At 41.6% G+C, this 27,526-nt stretch overlaps 1 protein-coding gene across 1 annotated transcript; it reads left to right on the top strand.

Moving 5' to 3' along the window:
* The first annotated feature begins 973 nt into the window (after window positions 1–973).
* Window positions 974–24,031, top strand: IGFBP5 (insulin like growth factor binding protein 5). Its single transcript, XM_073545361.1, has 4 exons — window positions 974–2,019; window positions 14,797–15,014; window positions 15,188–15,307; window positions 19,255–24,031. Exons 1-4 carry the CDS (start codon window positions 1,689–1,691, stop codon window positions 19,384–19,386), a joined length of 801 nt encoding a protein of 266 aa, XP_073401462.1. The 5' UTR covers window positions 974–1,688; the 3' UTR covers window positions 19,387–24,031.
* The last annotated feature ends 3,495 nt before the right edge of the window (window positions 24,032–27,526 follow it).

The following is a 27,526-nucleotide window of genomic DNA, read 5'->3' as shown; positions in this document are numbered from 1 at the left end:
GCGCCCGCCGCCATGTCACAGGCGTCTGGGTGTTTAATGTCGTACAGCATTGATCCATAGTGACTATACAGCCCGCCTTGTTCCAATAACATAAGTCCTGGCACCCTCCTCCTCCTCCTCCTTCTTCCAGGGTCTGTCTAACTCAGCAGACTCACTTGTCAAAGTCACCCCCAGTCCTAAAAGCAAATCTGCTTCATTTCTGGAACTTGCTGCCCAATGTTTTTAATAACCTGAGGAATAAGGAGCCTTATGTCTTGTAAGTGAGCGCAGATCCACTTAAAGGACTTAGGCTAATTCCTCCACCCAAATTGGCACCCTCCTCTGTGCATTATCTTTTTACTGCCAGCCCAGTACTTTTCACCTTGCCCAGCACCTCTGCCAATAATGCTCTATATTAAGGGACTATTTTCAGATGCCCTCCGGCTATGGGGAGGTTTTATCACAGGAGGTTAACCCCTGCGCTCCCAGATCAACAATCACATAGAATTCACAACAGGATACAAACAAAACTCGACACAAAAGAAACAAACAAACAAACAACGTTTAATAAATGGGAAACTGTTGCAGCTCTGTACAAAGGAAACCTGCAGGCTGCTCCTTGGAGTTAACCCCTTCCTACCCCACAGTCCACATGTTCACATTCCTTGGCTGAAGGGAAACTTTATTTTAACCCATTGCACTCGGGATTTCCACGTTTTGGGGGGTAAACGTTCTGCTCCCATAAAACAGTTCAGTGATTTCTAAGAAACTTTCAATCCACCCTTAAGAAAAGAGAGATAAAAAAAAAAAAATTGACTCCTGCAAGAAGTGTATGAAAAGTTTGATGGTCAAAAGAAGAAAAAAAAAAAAAAAAAGTGAAGAATGAAGTCAGGGAGCAGCTTTCATTGTTCGCTCCTCCGCTGCAGGGAACAAGGGGTTAATCCACAATGAGAGACCTGGTCATATTATGCTCTACTATATTGCCTGGTTACTGGCAGCTATTCAGCCTGGCTGTCGTGATATCGAATTGCAGTTTAAGGCTGGCAGGCAGCCAGGAGTAGTCTATTTAAAAGACAGCTTGCTTCTCAGTAATCAGTCTCTTTAGAAAGTTCTGCAGGGTACAACTGTTGGGAGATTTACAAAGTATTTGCCTTCTTCTGACTTTATCACATTTTTTACCCAATTTTTGTGAGGAAATCTCTGCCCAGTAAAGATTTTAATCAGACTGCAGGTTTAGGAAGATAAAAGCTTTTTTTTTTTCTATAAATACTTTTTTTTTTTTTTTCTTGAAGATTTTTTTCTTGCATTTGCAGGAGACTTTTCGCAGCAATATTACCGGATTACTGTGCATGCAATACAAGGAGAGGAGCTTGTGATCTAGAACACATTTTTTTTTTTTTTTTTTATGTCCTTTTTTTTTTTCCCAACCTGCTGTACACTTTGCACCATAGACTTGGCTGCAGCAACAGGTATCATCCAAGTGTTTGCTGGCTGGTGTGCATGGGGACAGCAGCAGCTTCCTGGGGGTGAGCAGTTTGCATCTTTTTGTAAACTATATTACAGGCTTTCCCTTATTTTTTTTGGTGCCAGTGAAGGGACTGCATTGTTGGTTGTTGGCACATTTTGGATTATTTTGCAGGGACACCCCCTTTTTATTCCCCTTCAGTATTTGGAGCACTGTGCAATCCCCCTCCCAAATCTTCTGTACAATGATCCTGTCTGTCTGCTTCCTCCTGACCCTGTGCCTTGGGCTTTGCCAGTGTCTGGGCTCTTTTGTGCACTGTGAGCCTTGTGATGAGAAGGCAATGTCCATGTGCCCACCGACCCCTGTGGGCTGCGAGACGGTGAAGGAGCCAGGCTGTGGCTGCTGTAGGACCTGTGCCCTGGCAGAGGGACAGTCCTGTGGGGTGTACACTGAGCGCTGTGCTGGGGGGCTTCGCTGTCTTCCTAAACAAGGGGAAGAAAAACCATTGCATGCCCTACTCCATGGCAGGGGGGTCTGCCTCAATGAGAAGATCTACAGGGATCAGGTCAAAATAGGTGAGTGCACCTGGATTTCTTATCTGCTTCTTTTTTATTTGCCTGCTCTTTGTAGGAGACCTGTCAATCATTACTGTTATGACAGCTGTCAATCAAATCCCATCTCAGAAGGTTTGGCTTTTTTCACCATTTCTGCACAAATTGTGCCCACAAAGATAGTAACCTGTAACTTTGCACAACCTTCTCACCCCCAGATTCATGGCATACAGATGTCCTGGGGTGTCATGTGGGCTATGTATCAGTGCCTAATGTTACACTTCAGTTTGTAAACTTTACTTTCCACACTTCCCAATATATGATGTGCCGCCTCCTCATGTCCTGTCCCCTCTGAGATGCAGAGGTATACATAACCTGGGACAGTGAAGGGTTAATCCTGCTTAGTAGTGACCTCACTTTATTTTGCATGTCCCAGATTTGCATTGGAAATAGTTAAGTGTCATTGTTTGCTGGGTTTCTGCACTGACTGATCACAGGTTGCAGCATTTGTCCCCCCAAAAAAAAAAAAATGTTAATCTCATACCAAGCTGCAGACAGAAAGGTTTGGAGGAAGTTTTCCGATGTTTAACTGTTCGTTTGCCAGACTGAAGGGAGTGTTGACTGCTGTCACCAGGGTGCACATGCTTGTATACAGTGATAACATAGATGATGGGTCCAGATTAACTCTTTGTGGCCAAAAGCCTCATAACTATGGAATGTTCACTGTTCTCCCCATCCATAGATACATTGTATATATTCCATTGTCACTTAAGCTCAAGGGTCCATGAGAAGTTTGGGGACTTTTTATTTTATTGGTTAATAACCTCCTAATGTGAAAAGTCCCCTAACTAAGCGGTCATCACCCCCTGGAGGAATGAAGGGGCCATACCTATTAGTGTCCTTGTCTAGGAATCATCCTCTCTATGGGTCCCCTCCCCACTAAAATTGGCTGATGATCCTTTTCTGAGAGTCCCACCTCCTGCAAACCTCTGCTCCTCAGCCCCCAGTAACAATGGCTCCATCTACCTGACAATTGTCCTATACAATTCAATGGACTTTGAGTCAAATTCATTGTATTTTGGTCTTTGCTTGTATCTATGACCTGAGTGCATTCTCTGTACAGCACTATGGCATGTGTGTTGGTGCTCTCTCAAGACAATAGGGGGTTAATGAATTCATTGCTATGTTATATAAATACTCTCCATCTAGAAGCCAATTAATGCAGTTTTACTGCACCATGTGTTTGTTGCAGCACTTAAAGGGTTAACAGCTACAAGTGTTCCACCTACGTTATTGCTCGCAGCCTGCCCGCCCAGCATTTCTAGCTAGGTATAGCTGGCACCAAATTTCTTATGTAACTCTTTATGGATAATAAAAAGCAGAATGGTGTCAGTCAAGGATTGTGCTGACTTTCCTGCCATTGTGCATTGCACCTTGAACAAGAGTCAGCATGCAGACTATGCCTTATTAAACGGTGGACATGGCTTATTGACGCTTAAACTGCTGTATGTGTCTTAAAAAAGGGACTCCTACCACTGCACCCTTTATAGATTAGTGGTTCATGTGCATATATCATATGGAAGGTTTGTTCTAGAGAAAGATCTCTGCAGTATACATTGTCACCACTAGGGGCAGTGTTGTGTTCATCGTATCTTGTTAGGCTCCAGGACAAGTTTCTGGCTATAAATTATAGAGCTGGTTATGACTGTCTAATCCTACAATGCCTTATTCTAAAAAAGGTAGTGGGCATGAAGAGGTACACCTCTGCCTAAAGCTGTTTGGTATTGAAGTTTGCAAAATTTGCCACTGTTAAGTGCAGAAGGTTTGCTAAAGTAGTTTTCTTATAGTTTACCCATTTTTAGTGCAATTTCCAACTAAAAATAAGGCACCCAGATCAAAACTACTATACTATAATAACATAATACTGCCCCTATGTACAAGAATATAACTACTATAATACTGCCCCTATGTACAAGAATATAACTACTATAATACTGCTCCTATATACAGGAATATAACTACTATAATACTGCCCCTATGTACAAGAATATAACTACTATAATACTGCCCCCTAAGTACAAGAATATAACTACTATAATACTGCCCCCTATGTACAAGAATATAACTGCTATAATACTGCTCCTATATACAGGAATATAACTGCTATAATACTGCCCCCTATGTACAAGAATATAACTGCTATAATACTGCCTCTATGTACAAGAATATAACTGCTATAATACTGCCCCCTAAGTACAAGAATATAACTACTATAATACTGCCTCTATGTACAAGAATATAACTACTATAATACTGCCTCTATGTACAAGAATATAACTACTATAATACTGCTCCTATATACAGGAATATAACTACTATAATACTGCCCCTATGTACAAGAATATAACTACTATAATACTGCCCCTATGTACAAGAATATACTATAATACTGCCCCCTAAGTACAAGAATATAACTGCTATAATACTGCCCCCTATGTACAAGAATATAACTACTATAATACTGCCTCTATGTACAAGAATATAACTACTATAATACTGCCTCTATGTACAAGAATATAACTACTATAATACTGCCTCCTATATACAAGAAAATAACTACTATAATACTGCCCCCTATGTACAAGAATATAACTACTATAATCAGTGGCGTAACTACAAAGTTATGGTCCCCAGTGCGAATTTTCAAATGGGGGGGCCCCCCCATGCCAAAATACACGCACATCTCCGTTCCGCACACCCCGCACACACGCGGCTCGGCTCCGCACACCCCGCACACACGCGGCTCGGCTCCGCACACACGCGGCTCGGCTCCGCACACACGCGGCTCGGCTGCGCACATGCACGGCTCTGCTCCGCACACCTCGCACACACGCGGCTCTGCTACATCCCCACTGTAAACCCCTCCTGACCCCACACAGAAACTTTATCTCATCCAGCACCATGACAACCAGCACAGCAGAGTCCTGCTGACAAGGAGGCCCCTGATCATGTGACCCCCCCAGACTCCTCCCTTCCTGTGACCTCATCACAGGTCCTGTGCGCACAGAAAAGAACAGCCTAGGACGTCATTGCAGGCTGTGGGGGGCTGCGGTGGGTCTATCTGGGAGGGCGAGGATGGGGTACATGGGGGGGCGTGGCGGCTCAGTGCAGTGCAGGAAGAATAGACTCCCGAGCGGGACGTGGGGGGGGTCAAAAACGGGACTGTCCCGCGAGAATCGGGACAGTTGGGAGATATTATGGTCTGCCCGGCCGGGCCCTTGACTCCCCCTGGGCGACTGCTGAGACCGTGGTAGTTACGCCCCTGACTATGATACTGCTCCTATGTACAAGAATATAACTACTATAATACTGCTCCTATGTAAAAGAATATAACTACTATAATACTGCCCCCTATATACAAGAATATAACTACTATAATACTGCCCCCTATATGCAAGAATATAACTACAATAATACTGCTCCTATGTACAAGAATATAACTACTATAATACTGCCCCTATGTACAAGAATATAACTACTATAATACTGCCCCTATGTACAAGAATATAACTACTATAATACTGCCCCTATGTACAAGAATATAGCTTCTATAATACTGCCCCCTATATACAAGAATATAGCTACTATAATACTGCCCCTATATACAAGAATATAACTACCATAATACTGCTCCTATGTACAAGAATATAACTACTATAATACTGCCCCTATGTACAAGAATATAGCTTCTATAATACTGCCCCCTATATACAAGAATATAGCTACTATAATACTGCCCCTATATACAAGAATATAACTACCATAATACTGCTCCTATGTACAAGAATATAACTACTATAATACTGCCCCTATGTACAAGAATATAACTACTATAATACTGCCCCTATGCACAAGAATATAACTACTATAATACTGCCCCTATGTACAAGAATATAACTACTATAATACTGCCCCTATGTACAAGAATATAACTACTATAATACTGCTCCTATGTACAAGAATATAACTACTATAATACTGCCCCTATGTACAAGGATCTAAATACTGTAATACTGCCCTCTGTTGTACAATTGTCCATGTGTGGCATATGTATATATTAGCCATATGACAGATCGTCTGTGCTGGGATCCTGATGTCGGCCAGGTTCTCCACACACCCGGCTCCAGTTTCTCTCCTGCGAGTTTATTCGTCTTTTTCTTGCGGTAGTGTAAGCTTGGATTGTATAACACAGAATATAGCCTGCAGCTCCTACTTTGTATCAGTAATCAAGGCTTAGTCAAGAGTTTGCCAAAACTGAAGATTTGATGGGAGAATTATACAGACGGTGTTTAACCTGTTCTTTCCTTTTTTTTTAAAGATTTTATTTTTCTGATTTTGTTAACCCGCTGTCCACCAAAGATGAGTGGCGGTATTAGTAGTTTGCACATTGTCATGGGCGTAGATTTTTCTTCTCCCGAGTTGTGCAGTTTTTATATTGCTCCATCACACTTGTCCGTCTGTCGGTGACATTTTACCTCTTGGCGATTGTTCTTTTGAATCTTCTTTTCAATGAACTCTGCCCAAACAGCCGTTTGCTATATGGAGGCCTATGGAGACTGCACATGGTGACGCAACGCTCCGAAACCGGATATTGTGTGACCACTGTCTCCTAGACATATTCAGGATCAGCTGATGGGGAGGCGAGGGGTGGGCGATGGCGAGGGTCTTGTCTGCGCCTCAAGAATGGAGGGGAACAAATGCCTTTTATGACTGCATGGCGCAGTCTACAGTCTTTCCTTCTTTCCTTTCTCCCTTTCCCTGAAAGAATGAGGTGTGTTGGGGGCAGGGGCGCAGATTCTGCAGAGTCAGGACAAAAAAATGGTAATGAGAAAGAAGAGACAGGGATGTGGATGGGGAGCCCCTTGCTTTAACCCCTTCCTCTCCTGCTCTGACCTGTGTTAACGAGTCCAATTCACAGTTGTAAATGTACGTAGAGAGATGCTGTCTCTGTAAGGAGCGGCGTTCATTGTCCCCAAGTTATTGAAGTTATACAGGAGTTGGCGCCAAAGTGGAAAAGTTCTGGGAGTTGTATACTAAATAGATACAAATCACTTCTGTATCAGCTGCAGTACCACATTCCACCACTACTGTCAGCAGCTGTTTCCCATAATCCTCCATGCAATAGCGCCCCCTGCTGCAATGGTACAAACCTAGTAAAACCTATATTATTTTAAAACCGTAACTTGGAAAAAAAACTGCCCCACAACTGGGAAACCCCTTATCTCAGAGGAAAGTTACAAAGTGTGTCTTCAGAAAAAGTAGAGCCTTCAACCCCTTTAAAACCAAAGTTTTCAGAAAGTGACTGAGGTCTGAGGTTTGCAGTTCCTTATGTCTCCCTAGAAGCATTAATAAGCTCCCTCTATGTAGTGTCTGGTTTATATCCATCTACACAGCTGCATCCATTGCATTTATCCACCGGCTGCAGCTATAAAAGCGCGATATGGCCATGCAGAATATAAGGCTTGTAGCCCAGCAGCTGTGAGGACATACAGGTCCTTCCTTGCATCTGCTCTGCCCCCTCTGTGACCGTATGAGGGCCGTGGCTTCCAGGGCAGAGCCCCGGGGCAGTAATACCCTGACAGCTTGTTGCTTATGCTGCAGGATGGCCGGGGGTGCGGTGTTTGCTGATGGGGTGCAGGGGCTGCAGTACAGCAGGTGTGTGTGCAGAGGAGACAATGAGGCCTGATTTTGTTTGAGTCTCTCAGATACTAGAGGTCATGTTTCCACAGCTGATATCCATGGTGAAATTGGACATACAGAGAGATGAGTCTATTTGATGTCATCCCAGTGACCTCCGACCCCCGAGCTGTCACACGGGCTATTTAAAAACTGCTCTGATAATCTAGAGGAGGCTTCGCTGCACCGTCCTTCCTGCCGGGAACATCTGCAAGTTAACTCAAGGGATGGGAATATATATAGTCCACTGCTTTATTTTATCAGTCACAAGATTTGAGATGAAGCATGATCCATAAAGTTTGTAAAAGTTATAAAATTGAGCGATTTGCGAGGACGTAGCCATCAGATCCACTGGAAAAGTTGTGTGGACTAGGCTGTGTTCACATGTTGCATTTTTTCACCCATTGAAACAATGAGTGCAAAAAAACTGGACGTGTCAGTCTTTGCTGAGTTTTTGATGCAAAAATCCAAGGCAGTTGCATCGTGCTTTTTTCGGTGGGCTCTAAACTTTATCAGCATGCACAAGAGGCACAAAAAAAAACACAGCAAAGCCCGCTTTTTGTAATCATTTTCTTTATTGCCAAGAGAGAAGGTTTTGCCTGCAGGAAAAAACACAACAAAAAAACACCATGTCTGAACATAGCTTTAAACTGACCACAAGGGTTGATAACACTCATTAGTAATCATTACCCATCATAGGAACATGGTACAAGTTTTCCTTTGTGGGACTCTGGCCTGTTACTTGGAGATCAGACATTGATGGTTCTTCCGTAGTTGACAGATGAGGGAGTAGCGTCCACATTGGAGGTCTCCAAGCTGAAGGGCGAATCGGCACAATCTTCAGTAGGTTCCTTTGCTCTAGTGATGCCAAGTCGTGGATCACCACCGATCAAGCCGTTTCTTCATGATAAGTCAAGAGCATCAAGCAGGGGATCATGTGTAATGGGCGTTTGTCAAGTCTGGGCCAGGAAGAGGACAGTCGCAACATCTGAAGTTCTGTGGAAGTTGCACTTTGTTGCATCTGCTAATACTTTTTGACTGTTCTCTCTCCTAATATTGACACTCCATAGATGAATACTTATGGCACATTTTGCATTTTGTGATTGATTTTCTTGTCTTCCGCTACATCTGATTTTGTTCCAGCAGTGATACAGAAGCTGGCAATGAGACATCCAGGCTCAGACTGGCCCATAGGGGAACAGGGGAATCTTCCGGTGGGCCCCTGTGCAGATCTGGGCCCCCAACCTTACTGTATGGGCAGTACTTGGCATAATCCACTTGATTCACTCTGTACAGAAAAAGCAGCATCTCCTCATTCATCATCCAAACTGCCCAGTTTATTACTGTATAGTGATACAGGTAAACTTGTGAACCAGGGTGGTGTAATATTTATATGCAGGTGAAAAGTGGTCCCCCAAGGTCAATGTTACTGGTGGGCCCTTGGCACCCCAGTCCGACACTGGAAACATTGGTAATAAAAAATGTTACATTTATGAGAATAGACTCTCTGTGGAGCCGGGGGTTGGACCAGATGACCCATGAGGTCCCTTCCAACTTTACCATTCTATGACATCTTTCTTGCAGTAGTAGCTCATGCCAGGACCTTAAAAAAAAAAAAAAAACAATACCAAACACATCTTTGATATAACATCAACACTAGAGGTCGGTGGATGGCTTCACATAGTCCAGGCCGGTGCTCTGTGCCCAAGGACAGGAGCTGCCATAATTTTCTTACCCTCTGGGGTCCCAAGCTCAGCTTATGATTAAGGGACTGGTGACACGTTACTTGTGCTCCGCACAGATGGTGGACTCCCAGGCTGACGAATCAAACACCATATCGGGGAACCCGGGAGCTCCGGAAATTTGCGCAGCTCCTGTTCACGGTCAGAAACCACCGACCTGACCATGGCTGAGCCACGATTACATCCAGCAATTCATCTCTTCCCAACACCCCTAATATCAAACAGTAATTGCACTTTCAGAAAACTTTTGAAATGTTAAAGAAACTTCTCCAAACTTTTGACCTGATGGTGCTGTTCTCCTCTGATCTAATGAGGCAATCCCGGCAGTGAGCGGTGGTTGGCTGAGCCATTTTGTATTTTTTTCCAGTAGTTGGGGTGTATTCCAAATCTTCATCAGCTTTTTTGTGTTTGTTTAGGTATGTGGTCTCTCTATGATCAGATACCAGTAAAACAATTGCAGATGATACTCATTCTGCACAGATCCAGATCCCTGCCTCTGCTCTGTGTTTGGGCTGCAGCGGTGACGTCACGTCAACTGAGCACATCACCGCTGCGACCAATCACTAACGGGAGAGGAACGTTAGAAGTATCTATTTTTGCTTTCTGTACCAGTAGCCAATCATTTTGGTAATCCTTTTGTAAAAGGTGGAAAGCGGAATCTGCCACTGCACCGTTTTGATCCTCAAGCCTTTTGGTCCCTTTTTTAGCTTTTCGGAGTCCAACCCCTTCAATATGGAATGGGCTGTGCTGATAGAATGGGGCACAATCAGCTCTTCTCCATCCATACTCCCATTATTCACATACGTATCACTTTGTTTCTGGGACTGGCCATACGTTGCCCTTCAGGATCCTAAATCTGTATCTTTTTTTTTTTTTTTTAAATCAGATAATTTTTATTAACAAGATTCAAAATGACATTGCACACAATTGTGTCCAAAAAAGGAGCATAGACATATTTACAAACATTATAAAACCAATCCCCCATTTCCCTCCCTCCACCCCCCCCTCCCTTAAATCCTCAATAGCCAATAATGAGACATTAGCATCCATTGCTTACACGTTTAAACAGCATCCCTCCGGAATCAGTTTCTCTCCACCCATGGCTTCCAAAGTGATTCAAAAGATTTCACTCTTTTCCTTTTCTTATAAATATCCTTTTCCATTTTAACAACTACATCAGACTGTCTATAAAATTCCCGCAGAGTCGGCGGCTCTCCACTCAACCAGTGTCTGGCAATCAGTTTACGTGCAACATACAATAATCTAGCTAAGGCCAGTTTATGATGATTTTGAACTTGGATCTCCTCTACATAACCCAAAATGCATACCACAGGATCCCATGTGATTGTACATCCATACGACTTCCCAATTGCTTCTCCCACCTCCAACCAGTATGCATTCAGTCTCGTACACTGCCATAACATATGCAGAATCCCCGCTCCCTCAGACCGACACCTAGGACATTCAGAAGTCTGTCGCAACCCTGCCCTATAAAGCCTATCTGGAGTTCTATATACTCTGTGAAGTACATAATATTGTGAAAGTCTACCCGGCTCACTTAATGATAACTGAGGAATATATGTCATGATATCTTCCCATATATCCTCCTCTATCCTTCCCACCTCTTCCTCCCATTTCTCTTTTGCTTTAATGGGAAATCTATTAAGAAAGGTATGTAACAAATCCCTGTAAATATTTGAAACTACCCCCTTCGTTCCACCCACCGCACATACATAGTCCACCAGAATATCTCTACAAATTTTCATATCAACCATTTTACTCTGCGCCTGATAGGCATGTCTCAGCTGTCCATATTGAAACCTACTGGTCTCCCGCAACCCGTACCTAAATCTGTATCTTAGAGAACCGTGTGCCACGTTCAGTGACTTTGTTACGTGCTTTGCTTTTGTGCGAGCCATGGCATCTGCCCAAATAAAAATGGTTTGGCAAGGAGGGGGCAGTGAGTGGCACGAGGGGCTTACAAATGGAGGCTTGGGACTGGTGAGAAGCCAGAACACTCGGGCCATTACTCCGAATCCCATGTAAAGCTAGACAAATCCTGTATGTCTCAAACAGTCCATGCTTTTCAACACGTAATTGCGAGTGGAGGCCAGGACCTGAACAAGAGGGGATTGTGTGCCTCACGGCTGCACGTGGAACAAGGTTACTTGTCTCTGGTCGGGGTCATGGTTGTGTAATAGAGGACCAACTGTGGCTGCACCCATTCTCTCCCAGAGGTGCCATAAATCCACGGCTGCAGCCTCCCTGGCAATGAAAGGGTCTGTGATCCTCGGAGAAGGAGTGTGTGCAAATCTAAAACAGAGCACGTTGGAGAGCATCCACTCCGCCGCCATGCGCACTGGTGGGTATTGTGCTCCCTTCTGCTGGCGGTGGACATGGAGCACCTGATCCTACGGCTTGTAGACTGGATGCAGCCATGTTGTAGCCATCACACCTAGGCTGCGTCGCGTCTCCCCATTTTGCTTTGATTTTACCTGCCGCTGTCCTGTTTTTCTCGGGGGGACCAGGAATTCTGTAATAACATGGCCTCCAGTAAGCAATGATGGCTACGAGCCACAATACCGGCAGCGTGCCGGCTGTACGGCCACATTCTGCTACTTTGTATCACGACGGGTTTCACTGCAATATTGTGTTTTTCAAAAATGAGCCCAAGGTGGTCCTCAAAGGGGGAAAAAATACATAGTCTCCCACTGCACTCCTGTTGTTCTCCTGGCCATGCCCCCCAGGGGTCTTTTTTTTTTAGTCACCCACTGCACTCCTGTTCTCCTGGCCATGCCCCCCAGGGGTCTTTTTTTTTTAGTCACCCACTGCACTCCTGTTGTTCTCCAGGCCATGCCCCCCAGGGGTCTTTTTCTGGCCGGAGACCTCACGTGATTTGCTGCAGCCAATCAGAGGCCATGGACTTCAGACTCGGTGTTCCTTCTGGGGCAGAAGAGAGAGTGAGGAGACTGGACCTTCCAGCTTCGGCGTCACTGATTGGCTGCAGCGCTCACAGGATCTCCCCCGCCACTAGATAAAGTGAGGAGATCTGGCATGTATGTGTGTGAGATATATATATATTTTTTCTTTTTTTTTTTTTTTTTTGAGGACCTGTCACTTGCCATAAATGTGTGTTGTTTTTTTTTTTTTTTGTTTGTTTTTTTTTCTACCTGGTGTAAATGCCGCTGTTCTCCGGACTCCAGCGATGTCCTTCTGTTGCTCTTGCTCCTCTCCGTTCCTGAGATATGGCCTCCGTTATAAGGAAGTTTTAGTTTTTTTTAGCCAACTGGGCGTGGACCTGGTGACACTATTGACATCATGGAGCGTGAGAGCTGGGACCCCATGGCTCATATTGCAGGTAGTCCAGAAGCAGATGTCCGGCTGGTGGGCCGCAGCTGTGGTTACTTGTCTGCGGGGTCCAGGTGGACAGGAGGGAATGCGGGGCCATTATTACTTACACATTCCCTCCCTAAGTGTCATCTTCATTACAGCGCCCTTCTGTGCCATTCAGCGCCCTGACCCCAGACCCCGGGTTCATGCTGCACCCTACAGCATAAAGGAGCGGGGTCTATTGAGGGGGCCGTAATTGAGTTTTGTTTTTTCTTGGCTTTGTGATTGGGGGTAGTGAGGCAGAATTGGATACTTAAGGAGGCTGTGTGAATGTCATCGCTCTTTTCACAAAGTATTGAATAGCTGACCGCAGGGTCATGGTGACAAGAGAATGGAAAGTGAGGAGGGGGTCTCCAGTCTATGATGGGAATAATGGTCCCGACTCCTAATACCGTCTTTAAATATTGTCTTAAAGGATGATTGGGGCGGTTCTGGAATAATCTGGGATTAAATGATCGACTTCAAGCTGCAAAGATCGTGTCATTTAAGTTTTCCAAGATTAGAAAAACACAATTGCCTGCTATCTAAAACTAGCGCCACTCCTGCCTACAGGTCGTGTGTAGTATTGCAGCTTGGGTTCTGTGTAGACTGGGTCTACGGTTATAGTCGGGGATGGAGCAGAGGAGTATCGGTATAGGAAAGTGTATTCTGCTCTAGGATCCTACACCGTAAAAGAAAAAAAGTGGCTCGACTGAATTAAATATTTTAACCTTGATCGGACCCTATTAATATTTATGGTTTTCCGGTCATATATCCCAAATGTAAAGTGGAAAAAGACACAACCTGTTTATGCGTCAATTGAGCTAAGTTGCAATACCAGAGATAACCAGTGGACAGAAGTGGCAGTATTCTGGAAAATGGCTGCCATTATTTTTATTTTTTTTAGACTCAACCATCATTAGAAATTTGGATGACAACCAATATGGCCTTTTATTAAGGCTCCCTTGGGCTCTGTTGTGCCAGAACCTGGACCCACCAGTGCATCATCTGGTCCTCTGGTGGCCAATCAAAACCTTCACCTTATAGAAACACTTTTGTTTATAAAATAAAGGCTCCTTTTTGCAGCAATCCTGTCACTTTTCATGGGACCCAACTGCTAGAAGTGCAGCACCCTTCCTCGTAGTAATTGGATATGTGAACAGGAAGGGTCCAGCATTGGCCCCAGAGCGGGTCCTGAAGGCAGCGATCTAGTGATGGATAAGACTGAGCTATGCAAGTGGCAACAATGTATCAAAGAAAAAAATGTTTATTAGGAAATCTAAAGGAATTTCTTCATCCTAATAAACTCCGGTCACAAACTGGGCAACATTACTCCTAAAAGGTTATGAAAAACCTCCTGTGTCAGTTATTCTTCAAAAGAAATGGACTAGACAAAGCGTTAAAGGGCTTGTCCTGGAGAAGGGTAATAATCCGAAGAGAGGGTGACTGAGACCGACTTGTGCGAAGTGTTGGGCGTTGTCGCCCTCTAGTGTTCTCAACCTCTGCTGCTGGATTTCAATTCTCTTTTTTCTTTTTTTTTTCTTTTTTTTTTTTTTTTCCCTTTAAAGCCTTGCAGGGGTCACGGGTTTTAATGTAGTCAGGTCACTCGATGCCTCAGGGCTTCTATGTTTTCTGCTAAGTATGTTTGGGCTTCATTCTAAAGTTCAAAAACTTTTATTATGAGATTAGTCAACTTCAAAACATTGACCCCCCCCCCCCCCCCCCGAAGCACAAACTTTTTGGAGCATTAGTTTGCAAGCTTCACTTAGTCAAGAGTCAACCTAGATCCGAGCTTCAATAGTGCAATCCATACAGAAATGAGGGTAAATGCTATAAAGAAACCCCGGCAGCTTCTAAGTCTTTCATGGTCTTAAGCTATAACTGGAGGATACACTTTGTATCAGCCTGTGCGTCCCCCAAAATCCATATTCCCAATGTTTTGTTGTTCTTTTAGAGCGAGAATCGAAAGAGGAAGATCCAACAACTTCAGACACCGAAGACCATTTGCACCAGAAGCCGAGCTCCCGTAAAGTGTTACCTGTGGTCTCCGAGCAGAAGGTCCGAGCTCTGAACATATTTCAGCAGAAGAAGAAAACCGTCTCAAAGATTGTACCAGTAGAGAACAAAGCGCAGACCCTCTCCTCTCCGGAGTACAGCATCGAGTCTGAGCTGGTGAGTGCTGGATGCTTGATGAGACCTGTACCCGTCCACAGATCCCAAGTGTGGTGAACGTCGCCGTGTGCACCGAGCCCCCCTCATGGATGACCGAGCCCCCCTCATGGATGACCGCAATAACCATGGCCAATCCATTCACTCCACTCTCTAATGGTCGCTCTTATTTTTAGGGCCCCTGCCGCAGACAAATGGAAACTGTCATGCAAGACATGAAAATGTCACATCGTGTGCACCCCAGAGCATTTTATATTCCCAACTGTGATAGAAAAGGATTCTTCAAAAGAAAACAAGTAAGACGCCAACATAATAAAAGCAATTCTGTATTATAGTAGTTATATTCTTGTACATGGGGCAGTATTATAGTAGTTATATTCTTGTACATAGGAGCAGTATTATAGGAGTTATATTCTTGTACATAGGGGGCAGTATTATAGTAGTTATATTCTTGTACATGGGGCAGTATTATAGTAGTTATATTCTTGTACATAGGGGGCAGTATTATAGTAGTTATATTCTTGTACATAGGGGGCAGTATTATAGTAGTTATATTCTTGTACATAGGAGTATTATAGTAGTTATATTCTTGTACATAGGGGCAGTATTATAGTAGTTATATTCTTGTACATAGGGGCAGTATTATAGTAGTTATCTTCTTGTACATAGGGGGCAGTATTATAGTAGTTATATTCTTGTACATAGGAGCTGTATTATAGTAGTTATATTCTTGTATATAGGGGGCAGTATTATAGTAGTTATATTCTTGTACATGGGGCAGTATTATAGTAGTTATATTCTTGTACATAGGAGCAGTATTATAGTAGTTATATTCTTGTACATAGGGGCAGTATTATAGTAGTTATCTTCTTGTACATAGGGGGCAGTATTATAGTAGTTATATTCTTGTACATAGGAGCTGTATTATAGTAGTTATATTCTTGTATATAGGGGGCAGTATTATAGTAGTTATATTCTTGTACATGGGGCAGTATTATAGTAGTTATATTCTTGTACATAGGGGGCAGTATTATAGTAGTTATATTCTTGAACATAGGGGCAGTATTATAGTAGTTATATTCTTGTACATAGGGGCAGTATTATAGTAGTTATATTCTTGTACATAGGGGCAGTATTATAGTAGTTATATTCTTGTACATAGGGGCAGTATTATAGTAGTTATATTCTTGTACATAGGGGCAGTATTATAGTAGTTATATTCTTGTACATAGGGGCAGTATTATAGTAGTTATATTCTTGTACATAGGGGCAGTATTATAGTAGTTATATTCTTGAACATAGGGGCAGTATTATAGTAGTTATATTTCTGTACATAGGGGGCAGTACTATAGTAGTTATATTCTTGTACATAGGGGCAGTATTATAGTAGTTATATTCTTGTACATAGGGGGCAGTATTATAGTAGTTATATTCTTGTACATAGGGGCAGTATTATAGTAGTTACATTCTTGTGCATAGGGAGCAGTATTATAGTAGTCATATTCTTGAACATAGGGGCAGTATTATTGTAGTTATATTTCTGTACATAGGGGGCAGTATTATAGTAGTTATATTCTTGTACATAGGGGGCAGTATTATAGTAGTTATATTCTTGTACATAGGGGCAGTATTATAGTAGTTATATTCTTGTACATAGGGGCAGTATTATAGTAGTTATATTCTTGTACATAGGGGCAGTATTATAGTAGTTATATTCTTGTACATAGGGGCAGTATTATAGTAATTATATTCTTGTACATAGGGGCAGTATTATAGTAGTTATATTCTTGTATATAGGGGGCAGTATTATAGTAGTTATATTCTTGTACATAGGGAGCAGTATTATAGTAGTTATATTCTTGTACATAGGGGCAGTATTACAGTAGATATATTCTTGTTCATATGGAGCAGTATTATAGTAGTTATATTCTTGTACATAGGGAGCAGTATTATAGTAGTTATATTCTTCTACATAGGGGCAGTATTATAGTAGATATATTCTTGTACATAGGAGCAGTATTGTAGTAGTTATATTCTTGGACATAGGAGCAGTATTATAGTAGTTATATTCTTGTACATAGGGAGCAGTATTATAGTAGTTATATTCTTGTACATAGAGGCAGTATTATAGCAGTTATATTCTTGAACACAGGAGCAGTATTATAGTAGTTATATTCTTGTACATAGGGGCAGTATTATAGTAGTTATATTCTTGTACATAGGGGGCAGTACTATAGTAGTTATATTCTTGTACATAGGGGCAGTATTATAGTAGTTATATTCTTGTACATAGGGGGCAGTATTATAGTAGTTATATTCTTGTACATAGGGGCAGTATTATAGTAGTTACATTCTTGTGCATAGGGAGCAGTATTATAGTAGTCATATTCTTGAACATAGGGGCAGTATTATAGTAGTTATATTTCTGTACATAGGGGGCAGTATTATAGTAGTTATATTCTTGTACATAGGGGGCAGTATTATAGTAGTTATATTCTTGTACATAGGGGCAGTATTACAGTAGATATATTCTTGTTCATATGGAGCAGTATTATAGTAGTTATATTCTTCTACATAGGGGCAGTATTATAGTAGATATATTCTTGTACATAGGAGCAGTATTGTAGTAGTTATATTCTTGGACATAGGAGCAGTATTATAGTAGTTATATTCTTGTACATAGGGAGCAGTATTATAGTAGTTATATTCTTGTACATAGAGGCAGTATTATAGCAGTTATATTCTTGAACACAGGAGCAGTATTATAGTAGTTATATTCTTGTACATAGGGGCAGTATTATAGTAGTTATATTCTTGTACATAGGGGGCAGTACTATAGTAGTTATATTCTTGTACATAGGGGCAGTATTATAGTAGTTATATTCTTGTACATAGGGGGCAGTATTATAGTAGTTATATTCTTGTACATAGGGGCAGTATTATAGTAGTTACATTCTTGTGCATAGGGAGCAGTATTATAGTAGTCATATTCTTGAACATAGGGGCAGTATTATAGTAGTTATATTCTTGTACATAGGGGGCAGTATTATAGTAGTTATATTCTTGTACATAGGGGGCAGTATTATAGTAGTTATATTCTTGTACATAGGGGCAGTATTACAGTAGATATATTCTTGTTCATATGGAGCAGTATTATAGTAGTTATATTCTTCTACATAGGGGCAGTATTATAGTAGATATATTCTTGTACATAGGAGCAGTATTGTAGTAGTTATATTCTTGGACATAGGAGCAGTATTATAGTAGTTATATTCTTGTACATAGGGAGCAGTATTATAGTAGTTATATTCTTGTACATAGAGGCAGTATTATAGCAGTTATATTCTTGAACACAGGAGCAGTATTATAGTAGTTATATTCTTGTACATAGGGGCAGTATTATAGTAGTTATATTCTTGTACATAGGGGGCAGTACTATAGTAGTTATATTCTTGTACATAGGGGCAGTATTATAGTAGTTATATTCTTGTACATAGGGGGCAGTATTATAGTAGTTATATTCTTGTACATAGGGGCAGTATTATAGTAGTTACATTCTTGTGCATAGGGAGCAGTATTATAGTAGTCATATTCTTGAACATAGGGGCAGTATTATAGTAGTTATATTCTTGTACATAGGGGGCAGTATTATAGTAGTTATATTCTTGTACATAGGGGGCAGTATTATAGTAGTTATATTCTTGTACATAGGGGCAGTATTACAGTAGATATATTCTTGTTCATATGGAGCAGTATTATAGTAGTTATATTCTTCTACATAGGGGCAGTATTATAGTAGATATATTCTTGTACATAGGAGCAGTATTGTAGTAGTTATATTCTTGGACATAGGAGCAGTATTATAGTAGTTATATTCTTGTACATAGGGAGCAGTATTATAGTAGTTATATTCTTGTACATAGAGGCAGTATTATAGCAGTTATATTCTTGAACACAGGAGCAGTATTATAGTAGTTATATTCTTGTACATAGGGGCAGTATTATAGTAGTTATATTCTTGTACATAGGGGGCAGTATTATAGTAGTTATATTCTTGTACATAGGGGCAGTATTATAGTAGTTATATTCTTCTACATAGGGGGCAGTATTATATTAGCTATGTTCTTGTATAGGTGATGGGTCCTCTATAAACTCACTGAGGTATCAGACTTGCGTCTTTATAAACCTGTTTGTGTTCATACGATGGAGTCTTCTGACAGTGTTGTTCCTTTCTTTCCGACAGTGTAAACCTTCCAGGGGCCGTAAACGTGGAATTTGCTGGTGTGTAGACAAGTACGGGCTGAAGCTTCCAGGCAGCGACTACGCCCCTGGGGACCTTCAGTGCCACAGCTTTGACAGCAGCATAATCGAGTGACTCCCCGGTCGATGACCGCAATGGCTGGACGGACGTGATCACTTGTGTTCTTTTTTGTTACTTTGTCTTGGGATGTCCACAAGGATCTCTGAAAAACAAAAAAAAAAGAAAAATTAAAAATTTTTTTTTTCCTCATCTCAACCTTGAAAGATTCAGAAGATGTATTGAAAAGACAATGATGAAGAAGCCGAGGAAACGAGGACTTCAGTATAAAAAAAAAAAACAATGTAAAGCTTGAGGTAACAAAGAAGTAAAAGTCTTTAGAGTAGAGGGAGGAGGTCTGGCCGCCCCGGGACGCGCTCCGTTGCTTAGAATTTGTCTTATTTTTGCCCTTTTTTTGACCACGGGGGAAGGTCCCATAAGCCCATGCTGACTCCACGCTGTCCCCGGTCCTAGCACACGTGGAATATTGTATGAATTCTTTAGGTTCACAAATGTATCTTTTTGTTTCCATACGGTTCTCGTACTTGGTTGTATCAATATTATTTACAAGAGATGACCAATTAGTCATCATGTCCCGACAGCCGGCGGCATCTCGCGCCTCGTCCGCGGCTCCAGACGCTCTCCATTATGGTGGAGACCTTGGTGATGGATAATTGAGGACGTGATGTTCTCGCTGGCTTTTCACTGACTGAGGCTCTAGAAATCTCTAACCTGTCACTTTAATTATTTTTTTTATTTTTTTTATGGGCACAGGACACTTGTAAAATTGCACTCCATATGTAGAGAATGATCTGTTCCTATAAATACTCCTCACTGACTCCGTGTCACGTGTGGGCATGGTATAGGTGACTCCTGGTGCCAGTCAACACCCTGTATAATTTGTGCCATTACAATCTAAAAATAAAATGTACAGGGTCACTTACATCTTTCATCACAGCTGGGTCTGTAGAGAATCCTTCCAGGTTCTTTAGCGCTTTTTTTTTTTTTTTTCTTCAGTCATAAATCCCATGCCTTATTTGCAGAAAAGCTGTGACATTTTTTTTTATTAATATATAATTGTGTGTATATATATATATATATTAGGATTTTATTTTTGCTTCTATTGTTATAATAGAAGAAGCTCCCATCCTTTTCTGCCAAAGCATCTTGCCAACTATTTGCCCATTTTTTTCAGCTTTGTGGTTTTTGTTTTTTTTTTTTTTGTTGAAGGCTTCACCCGCTGGTCCAGGTTCCTTTTCACTATTTGAAGGGCAGTCGGGCACTAAAAGTAGATATTGGTGCTGTTTTGTTCCTTGTTTTTTTTTTTTGTTTGTTTTTTTTTTATTCCTGACGATTCAATAGTTTGTTGAAAAACATAAGCTATAAGCTGCAACTTTTTTTTTAATGTTGAGTCGATCTCCCTGAGTTGCTCCGTGAGTCAAGGACGGTTGGTTACTTGCCGGCTCGTGAGTTCTGAGAAGGTCCGGCGACTCGAGCTTTAAATAAATGAAGGCTTTAGATACCACTCTTCTAAGTCCTAAAAAGCCATAGGGAAGTTTTTGAGAAGCTTTGTGACGCTTTTCCAAGGTGACACGGATGGAGAACTGTCCATAAAGCAGGGAGGCTTCTGAAGATTATATATCCGGACCGACCTGGTGACGCGTCTCATGGAATCTGCCATTCATTGGGACAAAAATGTAAAAGGACAGGACCTGCTGGACGAGCCGCTGGTGCGGGCTGAAGAGCACAAAGTATGTAACCCTCGGAGATGGAAAGTAATGCGTTCAGGGTTATCAAGTTGAGTTGGACCCAAGCCTCTGCTTTTGGGGATTGCACGGCAGGTGACGCCTCCATTCTCCCCGCTGACACAACTGAGTGACTGGCACATGTATCGTTAAGAAGAATTGCTGATGGTTGCGCTTGGCATTCCTTAATTTGCTGCCTTTTAATCTCTATATGGAAAATGCAAGACAATGAGTTGTTACATGAACTTTGCAAAAAATTTAAAAAAAAAAAAAAAGACTCTGACAAAGTCGAATGCCCCCCTGGGTGTTCTGTAAGACTGTTCATAGACGATTGGTCATTTTTCCTTGGGAGATGCAATTTCTGAATGTTCTCTGATCTGTGTTACGCCTTTTCTTGAAAGCTTTGTATTACTCCTGGCGGAAAAAAAAAAATGTTGCGTTAACACCGCTGGCTTTAAGCATTGAGAAAATACCATCACTTCTGCTCTTACCTTGTCATGGATGGGAAGGGTGATGAGCGCTAGCTCTTGGGTCTCATGGACACGATAATGGCTCCGCATCCAGTGGAGCACGTCTTTTATTATGTATGGATTTATAGATCCACTATGGGCCCACAGACAAGTGCGAGTGCAGTATTATGGCTTTGTGTTACTTGGCCATAATGCGGCTTCTACATCTAAACTTTGGTTCCAGGGCGCTGCCCGGGGCGCACAACATTATCGCTGTACATCACCTGACAGGCTGCCTAATAATGAGACTAAAAAGTCATTTTGTTTTAGACTTCTACTGTAGTGGGTGGAAAACACTTTTAAGATTTTGTTGCTTTTCTTCCTTTTTTTTTTTTTAATCTGTTTATATTTAAATGGTCAAAATGATAATTTCCAAGTATCTGCCCTTCCCTTCCCCCGCTAGGTTAGAACGTTGGTCTTCAGTTTTCATTATTTAGGACCTTTTTTTATTTTTCTGCACAGCTAATCTTACATCAGTGGTGGCCGATATGTCCGACTCCAAATGGTTCATGCAGGTTTCCACAGTAGAAAGCGCAAAGTCTCTGTAGGCGAGACAGGATGGATCCGAAGCGGAGAATTATTGGGGCTTCTTTTAGGGTGTGTGCACACGGTGCGGATTCTGCTGCGTTGTACACTACCTTTTAGTCTATGTGAAATGCAAAACGCCGTGCACACGCTGCGGATTTTTCCGCGAGGATTTTCTGCGGATTTAAATCTGCAGCATGTCAATTCTTTGTGCGGATTCCGCAGCCTTTTGACACCTGCTCCATTATAGGAATCCGCAGGTGTCAAAACACAGGGGAAATCAGCACAAAAACTGCACCAAAAACGCAGGTCACTTGACCTGCGGATTTAGCCAAAACCGAGCGGAAAAATCCGCAGAGTGTGCACATACCCTAAATGTCACAAAAACGCCAAGTTCTAGAAATTTTTCTATCTACGAAATGGCTGCTGAGTTATAGCCGAAAGGTCCGTAATAGAAGTCGTACTGCAGAAGAAAGTTTAAGGCTGTGCGCCCACGTTGCGTTTTTTTTAAGCGTTTCTGCCGGCTCAGATGCTGCAGAAACGCTTAAAAGAAGCTTCACATTAAATTGCATGCGTTTTTGGCTTTTTGTGCCAATGCATGCGTTTTTAAACGCTCAGGAAACGCTTAGCGGCTAAAAACTCAGCATGCTCATTAATTTCCGCATTGCTGAGCGTTTTTAGCCTTTTGCAATGTTCCCAGAAAATGCGTGGAAAAAAAACACATCAAAAACGCGCGTTTTCTGGGAAGGGGATCCGTTTCCTGAACGTTTAAACAACGCTAACGTGGGCACATAACCTCGAAAATAAAATTTGGGGCAGCAAAAGTTTGTGAATTAGTAAGTGAATATCAAAATAGTTTGGTCTGTGAGGTTCTTTTATTTCCAATATTTTCTTTTAATAGAATTTGCAATTAAACTTTCTTAAGTTATCCTTAGTTTGAAGATATTAGAAAAGCAACTTAAAAATACACTTCTACATTTTTTTTTTTTCCTATTTCAGATTCTCATCCAAAACATTAATAAAGTAAATCCGTTGTGTATTTAGTTTATAAAATATTTTTTTAATATATACATATTTTCAGCAAATGCAAATCCATTGTCAGCGCAGCGTCGCCCTTCCTTGATCGGAGCAGTGACAGGGAGGAAAGAGCATCAAACCACAATGCAGAATTCACACTTCGATTTCAAATATATATATATTAAATATTTTCGAATGTGCTGACGCCAGTTGTAGAATGTTTCCAGGTGGAGTAACAAGAAAAATTGTGAAAGTGATATCATTTAGTGCGGCGATATAGCCTTGTTTTTGTGTAATATTTTTGTTATTTTTATTTTTTTTTTTAACCACTATTTCAGGAGTATTTTTGCACTATTTTTAAACAAAAAAAATTATTCACATTTCTCCAGCCGTGGACTTCACATCAAGACTTTTTTTTTTTTTCTTTAAATATTCACTTTTGTGAAAACACATTTGCTTCATTGGCATCAATTTTTCTGCCTTTTCAATAACCAGACTCCTCCGTGTTTTTTTTTTTTTTGTTTTGTTTTTTTTTGTTTTTTTTTCTTGTACTTCAATATTCACTATGGTTTGTTTTTTACAGGTTGTTGTATTTGTGTTTTTCCTGTTATTTTTCCTTCCATCATTACAATGCAGTTATTCATAGATTTCACAGGTGTACAGACTGAGGGTTCTCATACACAGTTTAAAAAAAAAAAAAAAAAAAAATTGTCTAGAAATTCTGAACACGATGGAAACTGTACGTTCTGTTTTAACCTTTTGTACTTTAATAAAAAGAAAAAAAAATCTCACCTTTTTATTACAGAAGTGAAGATTGCTGTATACTATTTATTCATCGTATAATTTATGTTACTCATTCGACTTTTTTTTTTTTCTTGTCATGAAAAAGCATTTATTTAATAAAGATATGGATACAATTTTTTATAACTGTTGTTACTTAACCACTGCAAAAACAACATTGTTCCAAACATGTAAAATTATGAAAAAAAAAAACCAAACCACCTTCATTAAAAATAATTAAACCTTTGACTAGCGCTATGGGAGATACAGATTGTGGTCTGTCAGGCAATACTCACACTTGACACTTTATTTTATTCCTCAAACACTTCAAGTCAATAGAACAGGTTCTGACAGCGGCCGACCCTCGGATTTCTGCGAGTCTGTTAAGTTGAATAATAAATTTCGACAGCAAAATTGGCAAGTATGAATACACTTGTATATTCACCCTGACAGCAATTGTTCAGAAACAAAAATCAATCCCAAAGACTCATGAAAAGACCGTGAATTTACTCCTCCTTCCTATAGACATCTTGACAAAAGACAATAATACTACATCAAATGGCTTTGTGCTAATTAATTTCCTAATATCTGTATAATTAATTCAGCTCTTTCACTGAGACAGAGTTCCAAATGCCCTGTATTCACACAGCTCAGTGGTAAAATACCTGCAGTCACCACTAACAAAGCTCAATACATATGGGTAGAACGCAATAATATACGAAGGGAGCTCCCCCTAGTGGTGGCTGCAGACAGGATCTTATCTTATGTATCTCTGTATACAAGGAGCTCCCCCTAGTGGTGGCTGCAGACAGGATCTTATCGTGTATCTTTGTATACAGGGAGCTCCCCCTAGTGGTGACTGCAGACAATCCAATCTTATCGGTCTGATGATCCCTGGCTGAATGGAGTGGAGGTTGGTCATGTGCACTACTTCTCTATTCATTCTAGTAGGCGTGTCGAAGATCAGCTGAGCACATGATCGACCTCTGCTCCATTCAGCAAGGGCTCATCAGAGCCACACTTCTTGGGTTCAGTGGGGACCATGGCGGTCAGACTCCCAGAGATTGCAAAGTTACCCTGTATAAAGCGTATGAAGAATGTATCATACAGAGTCTCAATATTTTGCTTATAGAGGATTTTCTAGACTGGATGCAATTGTAGCAAACCATCAGCAACAAGATTAGAGTTCTGCACATCTGTATCTGTATCTCATGCATATCAATGGGACATGTAATAAAAACTCCATTTAAAAGTTACATAGGTTGAAAAAGAGACCTAGGTCCATCAAGTTCAACCTTGATCCATCAATTCTAAGTTGTCAGGCTCACTAGATGAGGTGGATCCTCCAGACCCAGGGTCCTGGTAGGCACACATGCCATATTTGTCAGTGCAGCAGGTAGTTGAGGCATGCGGTAAAGAGGTAGCAGAGGTCCTGGAAGCTGCATGCAGACATGGGACGTTCTGGAAGTCACAGGTGGACAGGAGAATGGAAATGGGTACCGGAGGCGGGCAGGAGAATGGAAACAGCTAGCAGACAGAACGACAGCGCGGCTAGAAAGTCTTAATACCAGGATACAGGTGTGTGTCTTGGAGCTTTATAAAGGTCCAGGCAGATGATTACATAGGATCACTCCGAGCCATCTGCAAAGCTCAACGTGAAGCACTACAGAGTTCAGTGTATCGGGGTGAAAGAGCAAAGCCCAGATCCGGGACAGGCGAGTAACCACTTTATTCCCCCCGAGGTTATGACTTTCATGTCAACTGACTCACAAATCCATTACACAATTTCAAGGAACTGAAGAAGCTCCAGGAGTTGATGAAGCAGCCACATAACAATGGGAGACTTGGACGTCCTTACGGCACAACCTCATAAACTCCGAGAACATGGAGGCTGTGAAAGGTTCTAGATAAACGGGGTATAGCAGTCGTGTGTTGAGAAAAGGGAGCGTCGTTGACAGGAGACAGGCAATCTGGCAGATTGGGGGAACAGCTGGGGGCAGCATTTTTATGTGAGCTGTACATAGCAGTATCTTCTTGGCACTACAGGGGGGATGTGTGATAATTATGTGAGTAGTCATATTAGTATTATAATTGCCATTAATTAATATTTGAGTTTTACATAGCAGTACTATCTTGGCACTATATGGCAGTATTCTTCTGATAGTTGTATACAGCTGAGTTGTCATGGCACTGCGCGGGAGTATTATCATGTACAGTTGTGGCCAAAAGTATTGACACCCCTGCAATTCTGTCAGATAATACTCAGTTTCTTCCTGAAAATGATGGCAAACACAAATTCTTTGGTATTATTATGTTCATTTAATTTGTCTTAAATGAAAAAAACACAAAAAAGAATGAAGCAAAAAGCAAAACATTGATCATTTCACACAAAACTCCAAAAATAGGCCAGACAAAAGTATTGGCACCCTCAGCCTAATACTTGGTTGCACAACCTTTAGCCAAAATAACTGCAACCAACCGCTTCCGGTAACCATCAATGAGTTTCTTACAATGCTCTGCTGGAATTTTAGACCATTCTCCAGGTCCCTGATATTTGAAGGGTGCCTTCTCCAAACTGCCATTTTTAGATCTCTCCACAGGTGTTCCATGGGATTCAGGTCTGGACTCATTGCTGGCCACCTTAGAAGTCTCCAGTGCTTTCTCTCAAACCATTTTCTAGTGCTTTTTGAAGTGTGTTTTGGGTCATTGTCCTGCTGGAAGACCCATGACCTCTGAGGGAGACCCAGCTTTCTCACACTGGGCCCTACATTATGCTGCAAAATTTGTTGGTAGTCTTCAAACTTCATAATGCCATGCACACGGTCAAGCAGTCCAGTGCCAGAGGCAGCAAAGCAACCCCAAAACATCAGGGAACCTCCGCCATGTTTGACTGTAGGGACCGTGTTCTTTTCTTTGCCTCTTTTTTTCTCCTGTAAACTCTATGTTGATGCCTTTGCCCAAAAAGCTCTACTTTTGTCTCATCTGACCAGAGAACATTCTTCCAAAACGTTTTAGGCTTTTTCAGGTAAGTTTTGGCAAACTCCAGCCTGGCTTTTTTATGTCTCGGGGTAAGAAGTGGGATCTTCCTGGGTCTCCTACCATACAGTCCCTTTTCATTCAGACGCTGACTGATAGTACGGGTTGACACTGTTGTACCCTCGGACTGCAGGGCAGCTTGAACTTGTTTGGATGTTAGTCGAGGTTCTTTATCCAACATCCGCACAATCTTGCGTTGAAATCTCTTGTCAATTTTTCTTTTCCGTCCACATCTAGGGAGGTTAGCCACAGTGCCGTGGGCTTTACACTTCTTGATGACACTGCGCATGGTAGACACAGGAACATTCAGGTCTTTGGAGATGGACTTGTAGCCTTGAGATTGCTCATGCTTCCTCACAATTTGGTTTCTCAAGTCCTCAGACAGTTCTTTGGTCTTCTTTCTTTTCTCCATGCTCCATGTGGTACACACAAGGACACAGGACAGAGGTTGAGTCAACTTTAATCCATGTCAACTGGCTGCAAGTGTGATTTAGTTATTGCCAACACCTGTTAGGTGCCACAGGTAAGTTACAGGTGCTGTTAATTACACAAATTAGAGAAGCATCACATGATTTTTCGAACAGTGCCAATACTTTTGTCCACCCT

Source organism: Dendrobates tinctorius, unplaced genomic scaffold (assembly GCF_039654945.1).
Source record: "Dendrobates tinctorius isolate UK_male_01 unplaced genomic scaffold, ASM3965494v1 ptg000143l, whole genome shotgun sequence".
NCBI lineage: Eukaryota > Metazoa > Chordata > Amphibia > Anura > Dendrobatidae > Dendrobates > Dendrobates tinctorius.
This window is presented reverse-complemented; position numbering and strand designations above follow the sequence as displayed.